General features: G+C 43.1%; 1 protein-coding gene across 3 annotated transcripts in view; it reads left to right on the top strand.

Moving 5' to 3' along the window:
• SMOC1 (SPARC related modular calcium binding 1) overlaps nucleotides 1–17,094 on the top strand; it is a 62,249-nt gene extending 45,155 nt beyond the window's left edge. For all 3 annotated transcript variants that reach the window (XM_083747464.1, XM_083747462.1, XM_083747463.1), the window contains 6 exons: nucleotides 4,119–4,311; nucleotides 5,388–5,470; nucleotides 6,954–7,059; nucleotides 11,397–11,644; nucleotides 12,579–12,629; nucleotides 14,085–17,094. In XM_083747464.1, the coding sequence (XP_083603590.1) occupies nucleotides 4,119–4,311; nucleotides 5,388–5,470; nucleotides 6,954–7,059; nucleotides 11,397–11,644; nucleotides 12,579–12,629; nucleotides 14,085–14,101 (698 nt within the window). In that variant the 3' untranslated portion in view covers nucleotides 14,102–17,094. The remainder of the gene's footprint in view (nucleotides 1–4,118; nucleotides 4,312–5,387; nucleotides 5,471–6,953; nucleotides 7,060–11,396; nucleotides 11,645–12,578; nucleotides 12,630–14,084) is intronic.
• Nucleotides 17,095–25,899: the final 8,805 nt, after the last annotated feature.

Here is a 25,899-nt window from a genome sequence, read left to right as displayed (position 1 = left end):
TGGTGAAGGCCTCTGGTGGTTGACTTGATTCGCCCTTCACCTGCTATGGAGAACCTATTTAGTACCAGGGAAGGATGAAACAGCCAATTTAGTTTATTTTCATTTCTCATTTTTTCAAACTTAAATTCAGTTCCTCACATTTCTGCAGCGATTTGCATTTTTTAAGTGCCTCACAAAAATTCAAGATTTTAGTGCGAATTTCTTGTAATATACACATCTTTGTATGCACATTTGTATACACATTTTTGCAAAATAGTTCCCCCTTATGTAATGCATTTTGTGTGTTCCTTTCGCTAATATATGCACACTTTACCCTAGTATATGCAGTAATTCTGCTGCACTGATCTGTGGACTTCAGGAAATTCATTTGGAATTAAGTTCAGAGTGAAATTGCAATAGCTTTTATTCTACAAACGAGAACTTAAAAGCTAAACCAGACACCACTTTTTAAAAAAATGGACTTGCTCTGAACCATGTCCTTCCATTTCCTGTTCCAGGCAAAACTGGACCATCTTTCTAATAGTTGGCTGCATCATTGACTTCGTGCCATACACTGTCATGAAAACATCCACGGGGAAATATGATTGTATTCTTCAGACTATATGAGCCTAGGTGACTTGTGTAAATCCATGCCTGCGAATGAAATTACACATTTCCCCAAAAGATCTTAACAGGAAAAATGTCATTCACAAATAAGCCACACCTATTTATTCTCTACCCTGAGCTCTCGTAAATTAGTTTGGAGTGTCAAAGGGATTAATCCAAAATATAGTTTAAATGTTTTGTGGGTCAGCAGCCCTGATTGAAAGGAGATTCCTTGCACTTGCCTCACTTCTCCCATTTCTTGTTGGAAGATGAAATCGAGAATTTTAATCTCCCCAAAGGACTCCCTCCCTCTTTCACTTCTTGTAGCAGCAGCAGCAGGTTGGCAGCATTGCCTGGCCTGCTTCCCTTATGACAGCAAAAGTTGGATAATATGACAGTCTTATTCTTTTAAAAATGGTCACAGCTTTATTATCTTGGCCAAGTTGTTACTCAGCACCTCCTTCCCCTACCCATTCATTATGCTGGACATTGTTCTTTTCCCTTAGCTCAGTCACTAATTTAACGTAGAGAAGGATTTATTTTCTGTTCTGTTTCTCTTTTTGATGACATTGACTCACTTTCCTAAATAGGTGTTCATAACTACTTTTAAAAAAGAGAATGCTGGTCTGGACCGTGGAAAGAAAGAATTTATGTATCATTTTTTTCTCAGACAGATGTGGGGAAAACATCTTTTCTCTCAAGCCATTTAACCAGGAAAAAAAATATCAAATAAAATATGGCCCTTTCAATTGTTCTGGAACTACATTCGAGCAGGGAGAAAAACACTTCTGAAAGCTAGGGAAATGCGGGTGACAGGGACCATGGGGGAAATGAAGGAGAAAGAGGAAGCAAGGAATTCTAACGGGGTGCAAAAATGGGGAGGTGTCAAAGGGACCCCTGACCATTAGGTCCAGTCGTGGCTGACTCTGGGGTTGCGGCACTCATCTCGCTTTATTGGCCGAGGGAGCCGGCGTACAGCTTCCGGGTCATGTGGCCAGCGTGACTAAGCCGCTTCTGGTGAACCAGAGCAGTGCACGGAAACGCCGTTTACCTTCCCGTCGGAGCGGTACCTATTTATCTACTTGCACTTTGGCGTGCTTTCGAACTACTAGGTTGGCAGGAGCAGGGACCGAACAACGGGAGCTCACCCCGTCATGGGGATTCAAACTGCCATCCTTCTGATCGGCAAGCCCTAGGCTCTGTGGTTTAACCCACAGCGCCACCCGCGTCAGGTAGCATAAAAAGAGGTCCCCAGGCTGCAGATTATCCAGCTGTGCAATAAATGTTTAAGAGTAAACTTGAGTAGTATTCACATGTGAAGCTAGAATAGAGAATCTAGCACAGAGAAGCTGTCAACATGTCCCCAACACTCAATGGATGAAAAACAACAACATTGCAATCTTCCCAGTCTATCACAACCATCTCCACTTCTTCAGTCATCTGCTTATCCAGAGTTTGAGGACATGGTATGTCTTTAAGAACATAAGAAAAACTTGCTGGATCAGGTCATGGGCCCATCTAGTCCAGCATCCTGTTTTCATAGTGGCCAACCAGATGCCTGTGGGAAACCCATGAGCAGGACATTAGCACAAGATCACTTTCCCCTCCTGTGAGCCAGGAACAGATGCTCTATATTTTGAAGGAGTGTAGTCAAGATTGCTTTGCTACCTCGTCTGATGCTGGTGTGAACTCTTGGACTCTACATTTTGCTTTGAATTCCTGCATTGCAGAACTCTGCAGAGTTAAGATGTAAATATGTCTGGAATGCCCTTCATTTCAGTGGAGCATTTTCCATTGCATAAAACAAATAAATGGAAAACTTGAGCAGACCATGAAGGGGATTATTTGGCTCCCTTTCCCTTGCATCTGAATAAATGAATGACCCACCTCACCTTGACAGGAAAGGTGTAAATTGCTGTCAGGCAGAGAGCTTGAGTAATTTGGCAGCTTGTGATGTAATTGATTTGTGAGGATGCCCAGAGGCCTCTAACTGAATAACTCCTCTGTTTGTATACAGCACAGAAACAGTCACCTTAAAATAAAGAGTAAAGCCTGTCAGCAAAGCAAAGTTCCCTTAAATATCAGCTGAGGACTGCTTTTCAGATTTTGTTCATTTAAAAAAAAATACCCCTCCTCTCTACTCTGTTTTGCAACCCTGATCAAGTTGCTCTTGTTATGCCAAGTGTGTGTGTGCGCACACACACACACACACACACAGAGAGAGAGAGAGAGAGTTGTTGTTTAAAGGCATCATTTGTGGAGATTTTTCTGAGGTAACATTATTTTGTGTGTGTATGGATGTTGCTGGACTAAACTCCCAACATCCTTAACAACTAGCCATGCTCACTGGGGCAGAGAGGAGTTCTAGTGTAGTATCATTCACTGCCTATCAGTAATCTAGGCAGTGGTTTCAAAATCCATGGAGAAATCTATGCTACACATCTCCCTGTCTTAGGCTGTGTATGCACTAAACCTTTTGTTAAGGGTGGCTGGGAATTGTAACTCTGTGAGGGTTAAAGAATGTATTTTGAAGATGATTTAAAATTATAGCATGCTCATAGCCTTACAGAATGATTTTGCGTGGGATTCTGGGTCGTATTCTTGGGAGCGCTTACAAAGCATCAGCCAGGACTGTCAAACAGTGATGATGTAGTCTCTGGAAACTGGCTGTACCTTTGAACATGGTCAACATTCCTCCCCTATGGCTGTGTGTTCCACCAGCAAAAATGGTGAAAAAGCTTAAGGGAGGACCTCTTGATAAGATTCCCAGGAACTGCAACATTCCATGGAACACAGGTTAAAAACTGCTGGATTGAGAGATGTACTAGCAACTGCAGCTGTTGGTATCTTATCTCCCTTAAGTAAAGGTAAAGGTAAAGGGCCCCCTGACCATTGGGTCCAGTCGTGGCCGACTCTGGGGTTGCGGCACTCATCTTGCTTTATTGGCTGAGGCAGCCGGCGTACAGCTTCTGGGTCATGTGGCCAGCATGACTAAGCTGCTTCTGGCAAACCAGAGCAGCGCACGGAAACGCCGTTTACCTTCCCTCTGGAAGGTATTTATCTACTTGTATTTATCTACTTGCACTTTGACGTGCTTTTGAACTGCTAGGTTGGCAGGAGCAGGGACCGAGCAACAGGAACTCACCCCATCGTGGGGATTCGAACCGTCAACCTTCTGATCGGCAAGTCCTAGGCTCTGTGGTTTAACCCACAGCGCCACCCGCGTTCCTTATCTTCCTTAACTATCAAGCACTAAAAAACAAAACAAAACAAAAACCCCACACAAACCTGACCACTGGCTAAAGATTATCTGGCAAAGTAATGTCTCGTAAAAACCTGAACCACAGTGGTGACTTTTGTGACAGCATCTTAGGCCTCTGGCTGTAGGATCATATTGTAAGTCATGTTTGAAGAAGGTAAATAGGGCTTACTTCCTTTATTTATGGGGTTTCCTAAATTATCAAGGTGGGAACTAGAGGTGGGGCTTCATCATATGCCCTGGATAGTGACCCTCCCTTTCTTTTCTTTTCCAGAGAAAGTTAACTCATGTGACCACGAGAGGCAAAGTGCTCTTGAAGAGGCCAGGCAGAACCCTCGTGAGGGGATTGTTATCCCTGAATGTGCCCCTGGAGGACTCTACAAGCCAGTTCAGTGTCACCAGTCCACAGGATATTGCTGGTGTGTTCTGGTAGACACAGGCCGTCCTCTGCCTGGTACTTCCACACGGTAAAAATCACCTCCTTTTGAATTACATATTAGAAAATAAAATAAACTGTGGCCTGGGGGTCAAGGAACCACCACTTTAGGGTTCAGGACGTACACTCAATATACACTTTCTTTCTCATCTGCAAGGCTGTTTTCTTGTTAGTGAATAGCATAGTTGGACCCAGAGGGCAGAGGATTTATTGCCATTTCTGCTAGAGGAAAGCCATGGTCATGGCGTATTAAATGTCAAAGAGAGGCAAATTTAAAATTAAATAATATTTTATATGTCAGAAATGTTCGTGCATTTCTCTTCTGCACATTAAACTGGCTTAAACCCCAGACAGATGGAAAACTAAGACAAAAGTATTTTAATGTGATTCTGCATATTTTATTAAAGTTCCTCATTTTCTTTGCTGCTCCCTCCCTTGATATATTAACCTCTCTCACTTGCCTCTCTCTCCCACACTCATTGCACTTGTTCCTTCAGGGCAGCCTGTCCCCACCCATTCCTGTAGATCCTTGGGAAACAGGCAAAGAAAACAGTGTGATGATGGGCTAGTGCAAATACTAAAAACACAAATATATTAATAAGTTACCAACGCCTTAAGTGTAAAAACAAGCCAACAACAAAAAAAAGCATGCGTGAGACAGGTCTATTTAGTCCTGCGTTCTGGTTTGCTGAGGTTTCTGGGAGAGTTGTGGAGTGGTTTTGGGGAATCCCCACAAGACAGTGTGCCATGTCTGCTAAGTGATCTCCTTAAACCCTTCGGACCCCTGGGAGTGGGGTGGGAGGTCAAGATGAGCAGCATTAAGCCCAAAGGAGAGAATCCTGTTCTTGCAACAACCAGTCCCATTATTTTGCTCTTTCTACCCCCCCCCCAATACTCCTGTGTCCAATTTCTCTGATCCATTCCCTTCCACTAGCTCTAGGTATATAAAGTCGGCAAATAAATGCCACGGGGCACAATGTTCCCACCTGCCTCTTGCGCTGTGGCTGCTCCAGCTAACACTTGTTCACGGGGTGGGACAAAGAGTGAGAGAACTCCTGAAGTCCATACCTTAAGGACATATTCTTTTTATATCTCTTTGGTCTCTAGATACGAGACCCCCGTGTGTGAAAGTGATGCCAGATCGAAGAGCCCAGAAACGGATGACCCTTTCAAAGACAGAGAACTTCCAGGTCAGAGAACTTCCAGGTCACTTGCTTATGGCAGCATTAAAAGCTAAGATACATAAGATAATGAGAATTATAAAATCTCAGATTTGTAGCGATGGAAAGGACCCAAAGGGCCATCTGGTTCAGCCCCCTGCAATGCAGGATTCACAGCTAAAGAATCCCAGACAGATAACCTAAGAGAGAACCTCTGCTTAAAAACCTGCAATGAAGGAGAGTCCACCACCTTCCAAGGTGATCCGTTCCACTGTCAAACAGCTATTGCTGTCAGAAAGTTCTTCCTAATGTTTTGTCAGATGGCTCAGAGTGCTCTAGGGACAGTTAGCAAGTGGACCTCTGAGTTGAGCTTCATCTTGGGTTTTTATCTGTGCTCATACGTTTATTGCTACACTCCCTGAGGATAATCGTAGGAAATTTCATCATTGTATGTTTATTTATATGCCACTGTCTCCCAAAGTGGCTTTTAATATATCAAATGAGCAGTAATTATAGTAGTTCAAAAGGCTTATTAGAAACCATTTGAAGCAGCCATAAGAAGAAGAAGACCAACCCCACCCCCCAAAAAATTAAGGGGAAAAAATTCCCTCTCCATGTAAAGTCTAAAATAAATATATGCTTTGAATGGGGGAAGTAGTCCTACTCCACCCCTGTTGCCTCCTGATTTTCCACTTACTTCCCATCATTTCTGTTGGGCTCCATGTTCATCAGAGGAATTCTTGTACAAACTTTGGTACAAAAATGGTGGAGGCCAGAAGAGTGTGGCTGGCTGGTTACTCAAACCTGCCCTTCTGCACATGTGTGGCTACTAGTTTTTTATACTAGTTTACTGATGATTTATGAGCTGATGGAGGTAATTTTAATTATTTTTAAATCTTGTATTATCTGGTAATATTTATGTTTAAATTTAACCTTGCATTTTAATCCTTTATGGATTTCCACGTCACCAAAAACTGGATTTGTGTGGAACCTACTGTCGCGGAATACGTCAGGAGGTGCGACAAATGTAAACAAAAATCCACACTGTGATTTAAAACATCCATGTGAACTGAAATCCACGTTAACCTCTGATATTGCTATCTTGGTGGCTATGTGTGCTTGAGTTCCTGTGTCCTCATCGCCTCCTTTACCTTTTCCCTTTGCTGCATTTCCTATTGTGTCGGGAGGACTTTTTGTTTGCTCATTTACACTGAATTCTATGCTGAACTTGCTGTATGCATTTGTTCAACCATACTTCTGTCTTTGCCTTGTTGACTTTGGGAGCAGCACCATAGAATGCATATATGACAGAAAACTACAATGTGGGTCACATTTGGAAGGAGGGTGGGCAGGTGTGATTTAGGCTGCCTGCAAAAATGCAAGACACAGCAGTCGTTAGAACTGCACCCAAACAAAATTTGACAACTCCATACAGCATAGACATGGCCTTAGGAGGAAGAAGAACCTGTTCTGACTACCATTTGTTCAAAGGAAGCTTCTATTCCCTTTGCAGGCTGCCCAGAAGGGAAGAAAGTAGAATTTATTACAAGTTTACTGGATGCTCTCACCACAGACATGGTACAGGCCATTAACTCAGCAGCACCTGCTGGAGGCGGAAGGTGAGTTTGGGATGCATTCAAATTAAACTGAAACAGGAGAACCAAAGATGTATCTGGTCTTAAAGGAGACTATTTCATTTGAATAATACACTAGGGAAATTCAAGCTCTGGACTCGTTCATAAGTAGGGATGGGGAGGAATTTGATTCAGTTTGCTTTTGAAGGTGTATGTACCCGATTTGTCATTTTTGAAACAATATGCAAACTGAGAAACTGCCATTCTTTGAAATTCACCCTTCTCCGAATTTTGCAATGAATATGCATCTATGAATCAGTCTGCCTAAGTCTTGTGCATTTCCCATTGGTTTCGTAACAGTGCACATTATCATATTTTAGAAAGTAAAAGTGCAGTGGGCAAAATAATATGACCTTCAGTTTCCAAAGCAGATATTTTTGAGAGTGTTATTTCATATCTTATTTACTGAATTTTAATGGCTTTTGTAAAGGATATCCTAATTTGGCATTTCTGCCTTGTTAATCGTATTAGTGGTTGAATGTCTGTGAACTGGATGTTCTGCAGTCTGCTGGTATGCTCAACATGCAATGCAAAAACAAATGCAGATGATAATTTTTTAAAAAACACCCTTTCCTTGGATTTAAGACTAATATGAGCCAAAAACCTCTGTAGGAGGAAGTATGCTTACCCTTTTCTAAGCCAGAAGTGGCTTGCTTTCAGATTTAAATAATTCTGTTGTATCAAATACAGTGAGTCAGAGGTGAAGAAGACGTCAGAGAGTATATGGCATCGTTAATAGTTTGAGTTTCAGTCTTCATGCCATTGTAAACAGCCAGTGTGGTGTAGTGGTTAAGAGTGGTAGTCTTGTAATCTGGAGAACCGGGTTCGAGTCTCCTCTCCTCCACATGCAGCTGCTGGGTGACCTTGGGCCAGTCACACTTCTGTGAAGTCTCTCAGCCCCACTCACCTCACAGAGTGTTTGTTGTGGGGGAGGAAGGGAAAGGAGAATGTTAGCCGCTTTGAGACTCCTTAAAGGGAGTGAAAGGCGGGATATCAAATCCAAACTCTTCTTCTTCTTCTTCTCTTTAAAATAAAGGAGGCAAAGTTAGTTTGCTGGAGAACCTAGGTAAATGTAAATAGAAACATCTGTGATTTCTTAAAAGCCCTTACCATGCCAATAACTGATTTTCATGAAGTAGTGTTTGCAGAAAATAACTTTTAAGCAATACCTGATCTCAGATGAATTCACCAGAGGGAAACTGCATCCTGGTTTTTAGGAAAAAAGGAAGGACAAACTACATTCTGAGTGCAGGAAAAGTATGCTAAAAGGGGCAGGGGAATAGCAGCTTTTTAAAGATCCCAGGGTTTCTCATTGCCTGGTGTCCAAACAACTCATTGACTGAGAACACTGACAGCAGAGAGCAGCCAGAAATTTAACGGTTTCATTTTTCTTCATAACTTGCTTTCTAGTAGGGCTAGAAACTTACTGTTAAAATAAAATAAAATCTCAGGCACCCCAGGGGGTGTCACTAACCAGACTCTGCATATAGGAGACAATATGCTTGAGACAAAGCTTCTGAAGTTGTGATCAATATGAGGGGTTTTTTTAGCCCTTCAGCATTTCAGGGATTGCTAGGCTTCCATCACACATTCCCAGTTACTTACTGGTTTACATTACAGTCGTACGTACCTTGGATCCCAAACGCCCTGGAACTCGGACGTTTTGGCTCCCAAATGCCACAAACCCAGAAGTGATTGTCCCAGTTTGTGAACGTCCTTTTGGAACCCAAACGTCCGGCGGGGCTTCCACAGCTTCTGATTGGCTGCAGGAGCTTTCTGCAGCCAATCAGAAGCCACAATTTGGTTTTCGAATGTTTTGGATCGAATGGACTTCCAGAACGTATTCCGTCGACTTCAAAGGTGCGATGGTATCTTGATTTGTTCCTGTGGGAACTGGGTGGCATGGTCAGATGGAAGGTATCAGTTAAGTCACAGCTTTACAGCATTTTTTTTTACTATTTCATTTTGCTTGTATGCCAGCCTTTGGGGGATAGCATGAGGTGACAAACTGGGGCAGATTGTAAGGTGGTGATTTTAAACCTTGCTTGTTACTATAGAGAGGTGGGTGTTTGAGATGGGTGCTTGTTTGGATTCAGTTTGATGGACACAAATGTGTTGCAAATGAATGACATAACTATTTTGAGAAGCAGTAATGTGCTGGTTGTCGTGGCTGAGAAGAACCAATGTGCTGGTTGTGTCCTCATCCTCATTTGCTAAGGAGCATAATATTGTGCCCTGATGTTAAACTCAGATAAATCTGGCAGGAGACAGAATAGTATGTGGTGTTCATTAGTGGGCTTTGTTTCTGAGTGAGGTCAGCGGTTCCACTGTTCTGTCACTCGAATTCCTCACTTTCTATCGTGAACAACTGTTTTCATCTTGATAGCAGGGCCAGAAACTGCCAGCCCACAGAGGGCCTTAGCAAATGTTTTCAATTTTCTACAGATGTTCACTCAGCAATTTGCTGTCCTTTTGAAACCCTGTGAGGCAATTTGTACCTGCAATAGCATACCACATGTTTTCAGACGAATTTATTGTGCAGATGCCTTTACATATGTCCAACTTTACTATTATTTTTATTTAATTACTGCAAGGGGAGAATTCTGATTGTGGGAAGATGACAGTACTTAAGATTTCCACTGAATTATAGAATCTTCAAAGTGCTTCACATTGATTATCTCAGAGGTTTAGGCTATACCAGATGAATTAATTCAAGCATTTCAACTCAAAGGGGCTAGGAAGTAAAACAACAACAACAACACCGCAGCAGAAGCAGCACAACATCACATGGTATCTAAAAAGCACATTCAAGCATGCAACTAAATTTACTTACTTTTTAAATGGCTCAAGACCGCAATACCTCAAGGGGCCGCCTCTCTGCATATGAACCAGCCCAGACCCTGCAATCACTATCTGAGGCCCTTCTTTGTGTGTCTTCTCCACTAGAGATCCTAAGGGTGGCAACATGAGAGTGAGCCTTTTCAGCAGTGGCTTTCCACATGTGGAATGCTCTTCCCAGGGAGACTCGCCTGGCACCTTCATTGCATATCCTTAGGCACCAGGGAAAAACCTTCCTCTTCTCCCAGGCCTTTGCTTTGTACATGTTGTGGTAGGACTCCATTGAAAGAAGATGAACTGCTGATGCCCTGTCTAGTTTGACCCTTAGCTTAATAACCATTCTAAGCCTATTGATGGAGTAACAGGCGTTAGCTCTGTCTTGCAGTGCACCTTTGTAGATGGTTTTATTTCTTCATTTTGTAGGTGGATAAAATGTGGCTCACTGTTAGATCTACTAGAAGACCCCATAGTGGAAATTGTAGTCCATAACATGGCTGTGTGCTTGCGTGCATCTATACGTGTTTGTGGTGTTACCAAGCAAAAGGGAGAAGCAGCCTTATGTTTGCCAGCCCCCTTTTCCCTTAAAAAGCTGACCTAGGTAAACATGTTTTTGTTGGTCAGGTTAACCTGGGTGTGTGTGGAGGAGGAGAGAGGTGATGTCATTTCCTCCTGCATCTACATCTAAGGAGCTTTCTTCAAACTATCTGTGTGCAGCATTAGCAGAACTGTTGGCTTTGTTCTGATGTGGTCAAGCAAAGTAGGCTCTTGAGACTTTCTACGCTATTCCTTATTTTGTTGTAAGTCTTAGGGGGCTTTTTTGGTGTGTGGTGGAGCAGAAGGCAAACTATCTTTTTGAACAAATTTACTGCCCCTTTTCTGCAAGACTTGCAGTTTGGAAGATCTTTCATGTGGTTCAACTTTAGTGAGAGATGGTGGCATGTAGGGAAACAGTAACCTACAAAGTGGCTAACTGTGTTCTCTTACAGGTTTTTTCCTTTCCTGATGGTTTTGGCTGAGAGTGAGGCAACACACACTTTAAACAATAGATCTAAGCATCACTAAAACAAGTACCTTCTAATCCAGGTGTATGTTGTGGATTTGCTTCACCACCAAGAGCTGAATTACAAAGAGAAATTTAAATAAGCAATATCCCTTGTTTATTACATTAATGCTCTAGTACACTAATTTTCTGTTTGAATTTCCCCATGTGTTAGATATTATAAACAAGCCCTTCCAGCTGATAGAAGAGACTGCTAGTAGTCCCCTTAATGATTTCTAAAAAAAAATCAAAAGCACAGCTTTCCCTAATAACCATTTGCTATTGCTAGACTTAAGCAAACAAAATAGGACTCCATCAGAACTTTTGTCAAGAGTCTGCTCTGCCTGAGAGAGAGAGAGAGAGAGAGAGAGAGAGAGAGAGAAGAGAGTATTGAAAAATTGGGGGTTGCGTTTCCTGTGAGCCTTCCTTCTCCTCTTGTTTCCAGGTTCTCTGAGCCTGATCCCAGCCACACGTTGGAAGAGCGGGTGGTCCATTGGTATTTCAGCCAGCTGGACAACAACAACAGCAATGACATCAACAAGAGGGAGATGAAGCCATTCAAGCGCTATGTGAAGAAGAAAGCCAAGCCCAAGAAATGTACGCGGCGCTTCATTGACTACTGTGACCTCAACAAGGACAAGTCCATCTCACTACAAGAACTGAAAGGTTGCCTGGGCGTTGGGAAGGAAGGAGGTGGGTAACACTTTTGTCATGCCTAAAGGACACAGGTGGGGAAGCTCAGGCTTGGCAGGGTGGTAAGGTGTCTGACCATCAAGATTTTCTCCAGCCAAACCCTCTCTCCAGCCCTACTTTGAGTGCTTTTGCCTGGCAAGAATGTTTGCCTGGATGCAGGATAGAGCTGTGTGTGTAGAAACCAGTTTATTGTATAAAAGTAATATTTGCATGCATTACTCTGCCCACTTTTACCTCTTGCCTCAGCTATTGCTGGCATGTGGCCCCCAGAAGGTTGCGCAGAAGGGAATGTGGCCCCCAGGCTCTCAAAGGTTCCTCACCCCTGCGGGAGCGCTTGAACAAACCAGTCTGCTTTAGGAAGCAGCCTAAAGTTTAGCACCCTCTGGTGGCCATTGCCAAAGATGTCAGTTTGCAAAAAGAAACATGAAATCATGTTTCTGAGCTTCAAAGGGGCCCAGATGTGTTCAGTTTATATGTCCATGGACACTAAAAGAATTACCTTTTATAACCAGGAGAAGGCACTTTTGCTCCTAGCAAATTTATACCTGAAAGCACTCGCATCTTTAGCAAGAGGTGGTTATCTTGAAACCGGCATAAAGTTTTTTTGAACAAATCATAATTCTATTAGAATGACACTTATTGGTGGTGGTCTGAAACATTGCACGTGGCAGATTGGTTTGTACATGGCAGATTTATTTTTCCTAAGTCTACTTCATTACTGAACAAAATACTTCTTGAAAATACAGGCTTCTCTGACTCAGCCAAAATACCTTTGCTGTAGGTAGAGGGATGTGACCTTTGCACATTCTGCTTTACTTCTTCCTTGCGGGCCTTCAGTCATCATCACTGGTAGATCAGCCTTGCTACTTTCTTAAATCTGCAGTCTTTGTTATACATGGAAAAATTCACTGGACAAAGAATTTATATTTTGCAGGGAGCGTTGGAAGTTTCCCCCATGGAAAAAGACAAGGTGTTAACCCTTTCAGTAAGTACTTCTGTAATTCCTTCCCCTTCCCTCTGATCCGAGTCAGTCTTGAACAGCTGTGTGTTTTGGGGTTGTTCACCCCCTACCCCCAATCCTGCCTAAACCTACTGCTAGCCATTGCCTGGCCAACTATATTGGAAAGGAGCTAGTCCTGTGGATATTATTACCGATTAACCAGGCAAGAGGGTGCTTCCATATGACAAGCTGTATTAATCGCTGGGATCGCACTTGTCAGTATTTATTTATTGAACTTCATTTAAAACACTTGAAATGCTACCTTTTCACATCTCTAGGTATCTCAAGGGGAAATAAAATTAAGATAACAATGAAATTCAATAAATGTGCATAAGACAGTATATATTCATATGCGTGGGAGAGAGAGAGCGCTCCTGGAGAAGCAAAACACAAAAATAACCCACCTAGCCCAATGTTGCCCAGAATAAAAATGATTGGCAACCTTTCTGAAAGAGGGCACTCATTCGGAGCCTGGCTCTTACCCTTTGACTGCAGCTACTGCCGAGTGGAGTAGTCCTTGAGATACATGGGTCCCAGGCTGAATGGTTGAAAGGTAACCACCAGCACTTGGAAGTTAGTCTAGAACAGGCTTCCTCAACCTCGGCCCTCCAGATGTTCTGAGACTACAGTTCCCATCATCCCTGATCACTGGTCCTGCTAGCTAGGGATCATGGGAGTTGTAGGCCAAAAACATCTGGAGGGCCGAGGTTGAGGAAGCCTGGTCTAGAAGCAAATTGTCAGCCGCTGCTGCTGCTGCAAATTCAAACATATCCCCATCTCCTGATGTCAGTCATGAGAGAAGCAGCATAGTTTTTGATTAGCTGCAGTTTCTGAGTTGGTTTTAAGGGCAAACCCAGGTAAAGTCCTTTACACTACTCGGCGCTTAGCCACACTTCGGTTTGTCCCATGTTTTATGGACATGGGGTCTGAGAAGTGTTGCAGGTTTTCCTGGGGAAAGCCATGGGACAAAAGAAAAACCTCTTGGAACTGTGCCTAGAAATCACAGAACAAGAGGAAGTGTGGGTGAGAGCCCTTAGTCCTCCTGGCTGCATATAGTGAGTTTTCTGCTGTCTGAAAAAGGGGCAAAGCTTTTGCAACAGGTAAAGCCAGTAAAATGTGCTCCTTACCGATGAGTTTGGTGTATACTAGTGGTTGTTACCAAATTGGTATGTGCAGTAGCAGAGATATCCCCACCCCAGCAATTCATCTGTTTAAATCTGCATTAAACCCCCAGGTGTGCAGAAGGGAGGGAGGGAGAAAGAGAAGCCCTATTTTTTGTAGCCTTACTGCGTATTGCATTCCCAGGTATTATTAGTTTGTTTGACAAGGAAAATCTGTTAATTACTTACTAAAAATTTACCGTAATTGGAGATTTCACATTTTGTTTCTTCTCTCCCTCAAACTGTTGCTGTTTCCCGCTCCATCTCTCCCCAACTTTAGTCGGACGTCTTGTCTAAGAGCTGATAGAAAAGCATGAACCAGACGGAAGGAAGGACGAACCGGACACATTGCCATTTGAAAACACTCAGGTGGAACTGGCAACAATCCAGCGTAGCAGAAGTGGCCACCACAACATTTGCACTTTTGGGGAAAAAATAACGAAGAGGGGTGGAAGTTGGTCTACTTATTATGCCATTTTATATAGTACTTTAGAGAAGAAGAAAAAGTAAACAAAGAAAAAAGAAAGATAAAGAAAACTGAACAGCTACTGATGATTTAAATGTTAGGGATTTGCTTGGACTTGAAGAATGTTGTTTAATATACTGTATATAAGTGTAAATTGTACAGTTGTCTTGTGCTGGCCTTAGTGTGACTATTTGGTTTCTGCCTATGACTTTTTTGAAGCTGGTTTAGATTAAAGGGGTACAGAGGACTCTGGAATCCAGGGATGCATTGGTTTCTACAACCAATCAAAATTCATCTTTTTTCTTGCACAAGCATCATCATTATTCAAATAAGTCAACAGTGTTGGGGGCTCCCACATTACTTGAACACTGTGTGTACATGTGTGCACGCTTACATATGCATCCATACACAAACACAAATGCAGAAAATGGGACTAGTCAGCACTAGTCCCACTCAGAGTAGTTTCTCCCTCTGGAGCACCTGTGGGCTAATTTTGTATAGCTCAACTATGATCTCTCAACCAGCCAGTGCTCAAAGCCAAGACCGCCTTAGCTACAGCAGTACGACAGTTTCATGTGCTTTCAGGGTTTCCTCCGATATTTTGTGTTATGGGGTTTAAAGCTAATTGCTGCATTGGCATGAGAATAGCTTTCCCTACCCCATGCTAAATCTTATTCCTGCTGGACTAGCTGTAATCAACCTCCTGATTTTGTTTGGGTCTTGGATGAATGCTGATAAAAGCATATGTCTCCCACACTTTTGCAGAAGAAAGTGGCGTGGGGAAGTAAAAGTCTCTCCTGTCAATATAAAATGGAGCAGGAGGCGGCAAAACTGTTCTTAAAAGATAGCATGTGTGTGCTAGCAGTATTTGTGCTGTCCTGGTTCCTGTACGCTTGCAGGGTCTTTGTGCTTAACATCTCACTGTTGAGAAACGAGGGATCTGAGTGCTATAGGTGTGCTTCCACCTTTTCTCTTGGAAGTTGTCCTGCAAACTTGATTGCCTTGGGTTCCTCTGCTTGCACTGTGATTTGTGAATCCATATACATGCTCCTCAAGAGCAGTGTGGCAATGCAGCTCCGTGTTTTAGCAGTGGGCTGTTGCAAGCTGAAATACTCGAACATCATTGAAAAGTGGCTGCTTTTCAAGAAAGTCACAATGGTGGATTTACAGGACAGTGCCTTGCCCCCCCTTTTTTAAATATTTTGGCTTCAGTTAAGGTATAGATAGTTGAGTCTCAGTTACCATAGAGGATGCTCAAGCTGAGGAATATCATGCTTTCTGGGTTTTTTTTTTCTTTTCCATTTTTGCTCATGCATTTCATGCATGGCCACTGTCCTTTGAAACTTTCTGGAGAACATTCAGCCACACTTTTATTGGAAGTATCCGAGTCATAAGCTCATCTTAAGCTGATGCAAGATAGTGCGTAAGGACTGCTTTATTTAGTGGGATTTTTTTAAATGTCTATTTTGATTGGATTTGGTAGCAGAGCAATCAATAGTCTGTAGTAATAGTTCAGACTCTGAAATAAACCCCAATAGAAAACACCAGGGGTCATGTTCTACTGTTGAGAAGCAGCCCTGCATCGTCTTTCTCAGATAGTTGTTCCATCATGGTGTCTGTTTTGGCAACCTTCAATATGTCACTTGACAGGAACATATGAAGCTTGCTCGTCCTGGCTCCTTAAATGTTCAGCAGAAGCGAAGCAAGGTTGTAAAAATAGTAACACGATTCTTTGGATTCTGAATCTTAGTGGACTTCTTTGTGGGTAAAAGATTTAAACTGGCCAGAAAAGTTTAGATGCTTCTCTTTGAAAAGCTGTGCCAAATTGTTTTGCAAGTATATTTTAATGTGAATCTTTGTCTCACGGAACAGCAGCACCCACTGCTGGCTTCTCTTGCATGTCACATACAATGTATGTGCCTTCCCCCTCTCCAAGCTCCTCTCTGAATATTCCCCTCTTCTTTTGTAAACTGATCGTATTGTGTATGTGTATTGTGTTACTTGGTTTTATTATACAGTGTAAAAAAGTCTTATGTGGCCCACTTGACCCTGTTGTAGGAATGAAGAACGACTTATAAAGAACTTTCTGTATGCGTTCTTTCTTTTCACATGCTGCCTCCCCCCTCCTCCCCTCACCCAACAGCAATAGCACAGACACTGCTGTAAATTCTTCTGTGACTCACTAGCTCACCTTGTCAAAATGGCCATTGCTTATTCATCTGGAGAGGTAGCTTTCGCCCCACCCCAGCAATACAACTTTTCAGTTTTATTTGTCACACAGGGCTTACATCATCTGATCCATAGTCTCTTTAGCTGAGCATCTTGTCCACAAGGGCCAAATAACCTCTTGTTGGAAACTTTAACAGCAGCACATAGTCCTGGTTGTTCTTTCCTTGTCTGCCCTTTTGAAGTGTTACAGATACACTAATCTTGGGGATGTTTGCCCTGAGCAGAAGGACGTAGAGTGGTACCTTGGGTTAAGAACTTAATTTGTTCTGGAGGTCCATTCTTAACCTGAAACCGTTCTTAACCTGAAGCACCACTTTAGCTAATGGGGCCTCCCACCGCCACCACGCGATTTCTGTTCTCATCCTGAAGCAAAGTTCTTAACCCGAGGTACTATTTCTGGGTTAGCGGAGTCTGTAACTTGAAGCGTCTGTAACCCGAGGTACCACTGTAATATCAGTCTTGCAGACTCAGACCAGGGATCATCTAGCCTAGACTTCCGTTGCCACTGTCTAACTAGATGCTTCTGGGTGTACTCATGAGCCTGTGCATAAGGGAGTGATGCCCTCCCCTTATTGGTTGGCTTGGCCATCTATTAATAAACTATGGTTATTTCTGTTTATCAGTGTCTGGACATTTTTGTCTTAAGACTGTAAATTCACCTTCTTTCCATGTCTGGCTACATTAAACGGAGGGACAGCACTTTAAAAGAGCATTGCACGCGGGGACCCTCAAAAACCATGGGCGGTGATGCCCATGGACTTGGTGACTCGGCGGGCACCGTTTGCGCCCCCCCGACCCGCGAAGGAGCCTTTTTAAAGGCTGCGGAGCGGGCGACGGGTGTGTGTGTGTGTGTGTGTGTGTGGTGCTATGAGTCCACTGCTTCCCCTGCCCAGCGAAGCCGCATGCCATTCGGCGGAGAGCAACGACTTCTTCTTTGGAAAATTTTGGATTTGGATTAAAAAGAACAACCCGTGAGTAAATTTATCGGACTTAAAAGGAAAAATTTGATTTATGAATTTGGAGCGAGTGGGGGAGGTGCAAAAAGGAAGTCCGCCCCCCCCTGTTGTAGATGTTTTAATGCAAGGATTTGACAACTAAGATCGAGAGATGAACTTGTTTATTTGAAAAAAATTAATTCCACGAAGGGAAATTACAATAATTGTGCTGGAGGAGAAGATTGGTTTGTGAGAACTAAAATGCAACCCCCCCGGGAACCGGGAGCGATCCGTTATGAGAGACTGGTGAAGAGACACAGAAACTTTGACAGCTGTCAAAGTAGCTGTCAAAGCAGGAAAATAAAAGAGAACTTTGTTACGATGGCTTTGCTGGTTAGATTTGTTACAATTTGGACATAAATTATTGGAAATAAAGGCAACAAGTTATTTGACTTTTGGATCTGATCTGGAAAGAAATTAAGTTACCATATTCCCTCTAGAGGGAGGTTGGGACATTGCAACAGTAGCAGCAAGTGGAAAAATACTATGAAATTGAGCAGGATTTGTTATCTCTTGGGAAAGCTGCAAAAACGAAGTATTATTTTGTCTACAGAGGTTTCTACACTAAAGGAGACAATGGATTTATCTATTGAAGAAAGGAAGGGACTTGACGTAAGTTTATGTTCCTGAATAAATAAAGCCTCTGTGGAGAACAAGAAGTTTCTGAATTAGAAGGTTTTTGCAGCAGAACAGGAAAAGAAATCTGAGGAATAAGAGCTGGACTAAACTCAAAGTTGGAACATTTGGGACATCCAGACTTTAAAAGGATCAAGAAACAGAATTTGAGTTATACTCTTAAACATAGAGGTCTGGATGGAAGAAGAATGATCTTTTCTGAGAGTTTCTCCGAGATTGGACTTTCTGAAATCAAAAGCTATCAAAAGACGGCAAAGTAGAACTGAGACATGGACGTGGGTTCTCCAGTTTGGCAGTAGACAGATGGATGAACTTTGGGGATCGGAACTGGGAAAAGGGGGAGGGAGATTTGGAATCCAAAGGCTGTAAAATTACATATTTTTTCTTTCTTTTCTTTTTTCTTATTTCTTCTGGTTCTATGAAAATAGGGGAATTCGTGGAAGGGAATTGGGGTCGAGCTTAGGGAAGCATAAAAATCATAAGGAGAAATGGTTAAATAAGATAAATTAATTTTGAATAAATGGGTTATTTATAATTATAATAAGGTTTTAAAATTTGGGGTAAGAATTTGTGGAATTAATTTTATGGAATGGGAATACGAGGGGGGGGGGGAGTCCGGGAAAGATGTTAATGAAACTAAGTGTAAACTTTATTCTTTTCTTTTCTCTATCTTTCCTTTTTCATTCTGGAAACTTTAATAAATATCATTAAAAAAAAAGAGCATTGCAAACCATCCCATAGAACCGTAGAGTTGGAAGGGACCCTGAGGGTCATTTAGTCCAACCCTCTGCAATGCAGGAATCTCAGCCAAAGCATCCATGACAGATGACCATCCAGCCTCTGCTTAAAAACCTCCAAGGAAGGAGAGTCCACAACCTCCTGAGGGCGTTCATTCCACTGTCAAACCGAAAGTGTTGCTTTTGAATGGTGGTGGACAAGGCTAGCAATTTTGGGAGTTTTCACCCTTTCTGCTCTTTATTTTCTTGGCTGGTAAATTGCCACTGGATAATTTTTGTTTGTTTTTCATCCCAGTCCACGGCAGGTCAAAAGCGTTGATATTTTGATCCTTATTGCTTCTCACCATCCTTCTGCTTCCATTCTGATGACTTCTTCACATATCACTTTTTTCTTGCCTGGAAAAATGTGAACACCCACAGGCACTATTATGTTTGAAAATTGAGTGAGTCAGTTGTAGGCATAATATGTGTGAGAGAGCCATAGTCTTCTAAGCTACTTATGAGGCCTGCCATCAAAACCATTGCTTCACACAACATGCTGCTCTTGGGCTGTTCACCCCATGGATTGGACAATGGCCGGCAGTGTGGACCCCTTTGGGCTGTTGGTCTTCAGGGATTCTGCATTTCTGATTAAGCAATGGCTGGAGCTAATAAAAATGTGCGTAATGACACAGTTGTGAACTTGACTGTTCTAGAGCAAGGCTGGTCAGACTTGAGGGATGTGCTTTGTTTCTCACAACATCTCCAAGATGCATCAACCAAAGTTGGGGGCAAAAGACATACACAGAAGCCTTATTTGGGCATTATTCATCCCCCTGTACATCAACACAGAAGCAGAGAGTATGGCTGTGCTGCATAAGGCCACCCCTGACATCATGCAATCCTTCATCAACATGTGAGCTGCAAAGGTCTTTAGGGAGGACACCTTTGTGTGTACATGTGAAGATGTCCTGGGATCTCCTTGTTCCTGTGTTGTACATGGGAACAAGCAGTGCTCAGACAGGGCTTTCAGATTCATGGGCTCAGATTTATTTATGTGTACCAGAATACAGATACACTCAACCATTACTGGTTCAACCCAGTGTCCCCTATGCTTTCTTCAGCAATATAATTTTTTTGTGGGGGTAGAGAATCACTATGTTGCTTTAAAGCAATCTACTTCAAATCGCCAAGAGATCTATCAGTAAATCCCAGTCTGCCTTCTGCACCCACAGCCAGCTCTAGAAAATCAAAAGTTGAATGGAGAGAGATTTGCTCCAAGTTTCACACAAGCTGTTGGGTTTTTTCTTGCACAAGGGACTTATATCTGTCCAGAATGCCACAGCCCTGCTTGGCACCCCTCATTTCAATACACCAGTTCCAATTGAGTTCACAGGACAGCTGGCAGAACTGTGCAGTTTTGTTATTTTTATTTTAATAGTTTGATCTAGCATCTCTTAGGCTATGTAGGTGTCACATGAATCTGGAAATCTAGACATTTCAGAAAATGGGTTCTGTGTAATTTCTAATACAGTAAAAGTATATGCCTCTTTCCATTAGCAAACCTGTACACATGGAAAAGCAAATAGCATTTAGAAGAAGTACTGCATTTTTCCGTATATAACACGCCACCATGTATAAGAGTACCCCTATTTTTTGTGACTCCAAATTGAGGAAATGGGGGGAGATTGCACAGAGTTGTTGAGCTTTTTTTGGGGGGGGGTTGCCAGCACCCAACACAATTGCCGCAGCCACAAATGTCCCGCACAGACACCGGTAGCCCACCTCTGCACTGTCCATGTATAAGATAACCTCATATTTTTTGCTTTTATTTATATTAAATAAAAATCGTCTTATACACAGAAAATATGGTATATTTTATAAGAGAAATGCAGATGCACTTTTTTGCCTTTAGGTGCCACTGTTCGCTCTATTGCTTTGTTTAACAAGGTAATGAATTTACTACCTACAGTCCATTAGGTATTGCCTTTCCATTATAGAATGTTTGAGTAATAGTAAAATGCAATTTTTCATCAACAAGTGAAATTAAAGCATTATGAACTAAGATGAGGAACTCAATCTGACCAGAGGGCTGGATTGAGAAGTGGCCAACCTGCCTCAGGCCATTTTGACCGGTATGTGAGGCCACCTGCCTGTTAATCCGCTGCAGCTGCTAAGGTGGAATCGGAAGCAAGCTCTCTTAACTATGCTGCTGGCTCTTGCTTTGTAGCCAAAAAAATGCCAAATTCAAAAAAATCTCAACATTTGGCTGCAAAGCATGATACTACCTTGAGATGTTTCATGCCTGTGTTCTATGACATCATAACAAACCTTTAGCAAGCTACATAGGCATAGCTGTCAACTTACAGATTTGAAAAAAAGGGACCAGCCAAAATAAGGGATTTTAGTCAACCAGCAGCCAAACGAAGCCTCAAGCTGTGGTTCCCACAGAAACCTGGCAAAGGGGATGCAGCAAGGAAAACCACCGTCACCTCCCCGCTGGGAAGCGCTGAGCAAAGGTGAGTCCCCAGGCAACGCGGCTGATTTGATCAGCACAAGGCATGCAAGCTCCACCCCCCAGTCGTTCTTAGACTCCTTATTGGGTGAGCAACGCAGCCAAGCAACACAGTTGGAGCCTCCCTCCTCCCTGGCCAGCAGGGAGGGAGGGAGAGGAGCTGCTTCCTTTGAAACCCAGGAAATTTACGGGATATCATCAATCCGAGACAGCAGCGGGAAACGGCGCTGGGATAAGGGACTTTCCTGCCAAATAAGGGATGGTTGACAGCTATGTACATAGGACTTTCAGAGATAGCCTTCTTCCTATTTAGCCACACTATTCCTGCCTCTCTTTCCTATGGCAAAGTCAAAGCAAAGGGTACATCCTGTAGCTTAATGGTTTTGCACAACAAGCAATAAACAAACAAGGTAATAATAAATGAAGGGCTCATTAGATGTGAAGGAAGCAGCATGTTCTGTTGGACTAATTTCTGCTGTTGAGCTTTTAATTATTTTGACTTTGGGTGAGTAATGCTGACTGGAAGCGGCAAAGGAAGCTCAGATTTCACTTTGGATCCAGAGCAGGGAGGATGTTTTTACTTTGCTTGTAAGACTTTAGAATCAGTGTCTCGTTCTGGGTTGTTTTGCGGAGGAATTTCAATAAAAATAAAAGAGTCTTTTATAAACTAATTTTTCTTCGCATAATGAATTCAGGAACATGAATCTCAAATACAGTTCATTCTAGTTACACATTTACTCTTCCAAAGCTGGCAAAGGATGTTTCTCCTCTTTGACCTGGTCAGCACATTCTCTGCATGGTATTTAACAATACAGGGACAGATTGACATTTCAGTGACATTAGCGGTGCTGTTCAACAGCATCTAATACTAGAATCTGTTATATACACAGCAGAAAGGAAGCTGGGAACTCTCTGCATGAAGGCCTACAATCCTACATAGAGTAGGAACAGCTTTGAGTGTACATGGGGTGTGTAGTAACGAAGTCGCAAAGCAAAAAAGTGAAGATGCAGGCAAATTAAGCACCTGTGCAAGTTCAGTCAGGTCCTGAGCTTGCCTGCCTCTCTGCTTCTTCCTCTCACTACAGCAAGCTGGAGAGCAAACCTTTTCTAACTTCACCAATTTTTATTTTAGAAACTGCTCTTTCAATAAATTGGAAAACATGTATTTCAAAAATAAATAAAATAGCTGCTTTGCCCACTTGAAATGCTGCCTTTAGTGAAAACTATTGTGCTGCTCCATGGACAAAACTTTTTTTGGATTTTGTTTTAAAGAAAAGGGTGCATGCACACAATGGATCTCAGATTTCTGTCATTTCCAGAGGATGAGGAAGTAGTAATTAAGGGGAGGAGACAGCAAGGCACAGCACAAATATGTCCCACCAAGCACCACCCGGTTGTGTAAATGGGAAACAACAAGACAGAGTTAAATGGAAAGCACTCGTGTGGACAAAAGTGCACAAAGGTGTACACAGAAAAATCAAATTTGTATGGCTCCTAAAACGCAGACTTCCTTGTAATGAAAGAAATCCATTGGTTTGTCTAGTATTCTCCACCTATTTACTCCCAGGGTTGTGTTGTGTTCTGCATGCAGTCTCACAGGATTGAATTCTGGAAATAATCATTTAAAAAGGGCCCTTGCTTGTGAAGAGCACCTTATCTTCCTCACATTGTGTGGATGTCTTCTGTACAAAGCAATGTGGTTCTGCGATGTCCTTAAAGCCTAGGCTGTCTGACAAGCCTGGTTGCTGTATTACTTCACAGGTAAATTCTCTCTTGGTCGAGTGTTGTTTGCACTTTAATTTTACATTGGTTTTTAACACTCGCCTTTGGTGAAGCTACTCCCTGTTGTCGCACCTGTGAGAGCACACTGGAAAGAGAGGAAGGGGCATTTTCTGAAGAGGCCTTGGCATCCTGATCCTTCCATCAATAGGAAATGTATTTCAGCCATCCATTTTATTGAAGTGCCAGCGTTTCATTTAAGGTGTAACTCAAAAGGGAATGGAGAGAGGCTCCCCTCACCCTCACTTAACAGGAATTCTAGGCCGGGGCCAACTAAAGATAGCTCCCAGTCCCACTGAAATAGACTTAACTTGATTTAAACACAGAAGACACCATAGAGCACAGTATTGTTTTGTAAATTCTGGTTTGTGTGGCATTGTTGCTTGGACAAAAATTACACATCTGAAATGTAAACGTTTCTTCTGTCTCCAGGAAATACAACCGAGTACAGTAATACCTCAGTTTACGTAACCCTCTGGTTACGTAAACTTTGGGATGCAAACCCGGCAAACCCGGAAGTATTTTAATGGGTTTTGCCCCACATGCATGCATAGAAGCAGTCCTCCAGTTGCAAAAATCTCAGGATCCGGCCAGACTTCTGGAACGGATCCCGTCTGCAACCGGAGGAACCACTGTACTGTGCTTTCATGTTACTAATTCTTTCCATGTTTATCATTTGGTTCCAGCAAGATAAAAGATACACACACACACACACACACACACACACACACACTTTCCCCTCTTTTATGTGCTTCTTCTCTTCTGCTTTGATGGTTGTGCAAAAGACCTTCACACAACCAGCAAAGCACCTTCAAGCTGAAATGAAGGTGCCTGAGATCTGTCATTTGTGTTGACTTTGTTCAGGTAGATATGGGGCAGGCATTCCCAAGGCCACATTTGCTTTGGGGCAACTTTCTGGGGTGCATATGCTAGTGATGGGGCAGAGCAGTGAATGTAAATTTTACCTTTGTTCATTGGGCTACATTCTACATATACACAACCTTCTCTATCTTCTATCCAGGCAAACAGCAGGTATTATCAGAGTGGCCTTGGGTATGTGGCATGGAGCTGGATGGAGCATGTCCCACAGGCCAGATCAAGAGGCCTAGAAGGCTGCATTTGAGGTCTGGTCCCGTTGTCTCCTGCTCATGTAACTGTGTACCATCCTAGCCCTACACATGTGAAATGGATTTCCTTCAGTGCCATCCTTGCAGGCAGAAGGTCTCTCCAGGTAGGGAATGTCCCCTTGTCTGATAGGGGGCGGTATTTTGCTACAAAGGTGCTATTTTTGCATCACCCATACTCCTACGGCAGTGTACAAACATGCAGAAGACCATGCAAGTATAAAACAAAAAGATTAAGCTATTCAGTAATAATAATAAAAAACCCTGCTGGTTGAAGATGAGATTTAAGGCTCTCTCATGTTGTCTCAATCTCTACAAAGCTGGAAGGCCCAGATGCTTCAAGACAACTTGGGGTGTGTGTATGTGTGTGTGTGTGTGTGTGTATAAATTAAATTTTCTGTTCTACAATTTAAAGCACTCATTTTTACATCCTTAAGATATCAATGACTTCCCGTCTTCTCGTTCCATGGCTCATTTTACATATCATAAATCCCTGCATATTTTACAAAAAATACCATTTAGTATTCCATTATTGCATCCATCAAACTTATTTACACTGTTGAATTTATCTGAATGCTGCCAGCGTTTTCAACTGTACACATATATTCACTAAATGCTTTCCAATCTTCTCTAATCTTTCCAATCTTCTCTTGTTCTCTTATTCTATAAGTTAAGTCTGCAAGCTGCACATATTCTGTCAACCTAAGTTGCCACTCTTCTTTGCTTGGGACCTCACTCGTTTTCCATTTTTGGGCTAACAAAACACGGGCTGCAGCCCTTGAAAGGACAGCGGTGGGCAAGGACCCATCAGCAGGAGGGTGTGTTGGAAGGGAGGAGAATGGTGAGCCCTGATGGAGAGAGGGAGCCAAGAGCCGGGGGTGGGGGGCTGAGTGAGAGTAGGCAGGGCCAGAGGCATAGCTAGCTGCTCTGGCAACTGGAGTGGCAGGGGTGGGACGATCCGCCCGGGGGGGGGGGCACCACATCGATCTGCATACAGGGGCACCGCAGCGATCCGCACAGGGGGGTGCCACAGCGAGCTGCCCATGGAGTCCGCCTCATGGATGCAAGCCCCACACTGCCCTTTTGGGCAGTGTGGGGCCCTGAGCCACCGCGTCACTCCCAGGAGAGATGTGTGGCTGAGGCGCGCTGCAGGCCAGGCCCCGTGGTAAATGCTACCCCCTGTTGTGCACCATTTTGTCACCTCGGGGTTGACACCTGGAGCGGAGCACGCACCCCCACCCTCCTTCCTACGCCCCTGGGTGGGGCCTCTGTTAAGGTCATGTCCCCATTTGCCTCACTGAGATGTTGGAGGCTATGTAAGCAAGCAGAATTTTTGATATTGCGCAGCCACATTACGCATCATGGGGTCTGCTAAGGCTTCAGCAGTGTGCATGTGTATGACAGTGGGGGAGGGAGCAGTTGGGTGTGTGTGGTTGTGGTTGCAAAGAGGGTTGCAGCATGGGGCAGGGCGTGCGGTGCAGCTGCACTTGGGGTTGGGGCCTTATTTCTGAGGTTTCTAGCTGTGTCCATGGGCCCCAAATGGTTGCCACCCTTTGTTTAACCACTGTACCACCGTGTCCTATTCCATAACTAAAGGAAAAGGCATTGCACACAGAGGCCACTAGGCGGCTCCCT

This window comes from Podarcis gaigeae (genome assembly GCF_964106915.1).
Source record: "Podarcis gaigeae genome assembly, chromosome: 1".
NCBI lineage: Eukaryota > Metazoa > Chordata > Lepidosauria > Squamata > Lacertidae > Podarcis > Podarcis gaigeae.
The sequence above is the reverse complement of the archived record's forward strand: the minus strand, read 5'-3'. Positions and strand labels throughout refer to the sequence as shown.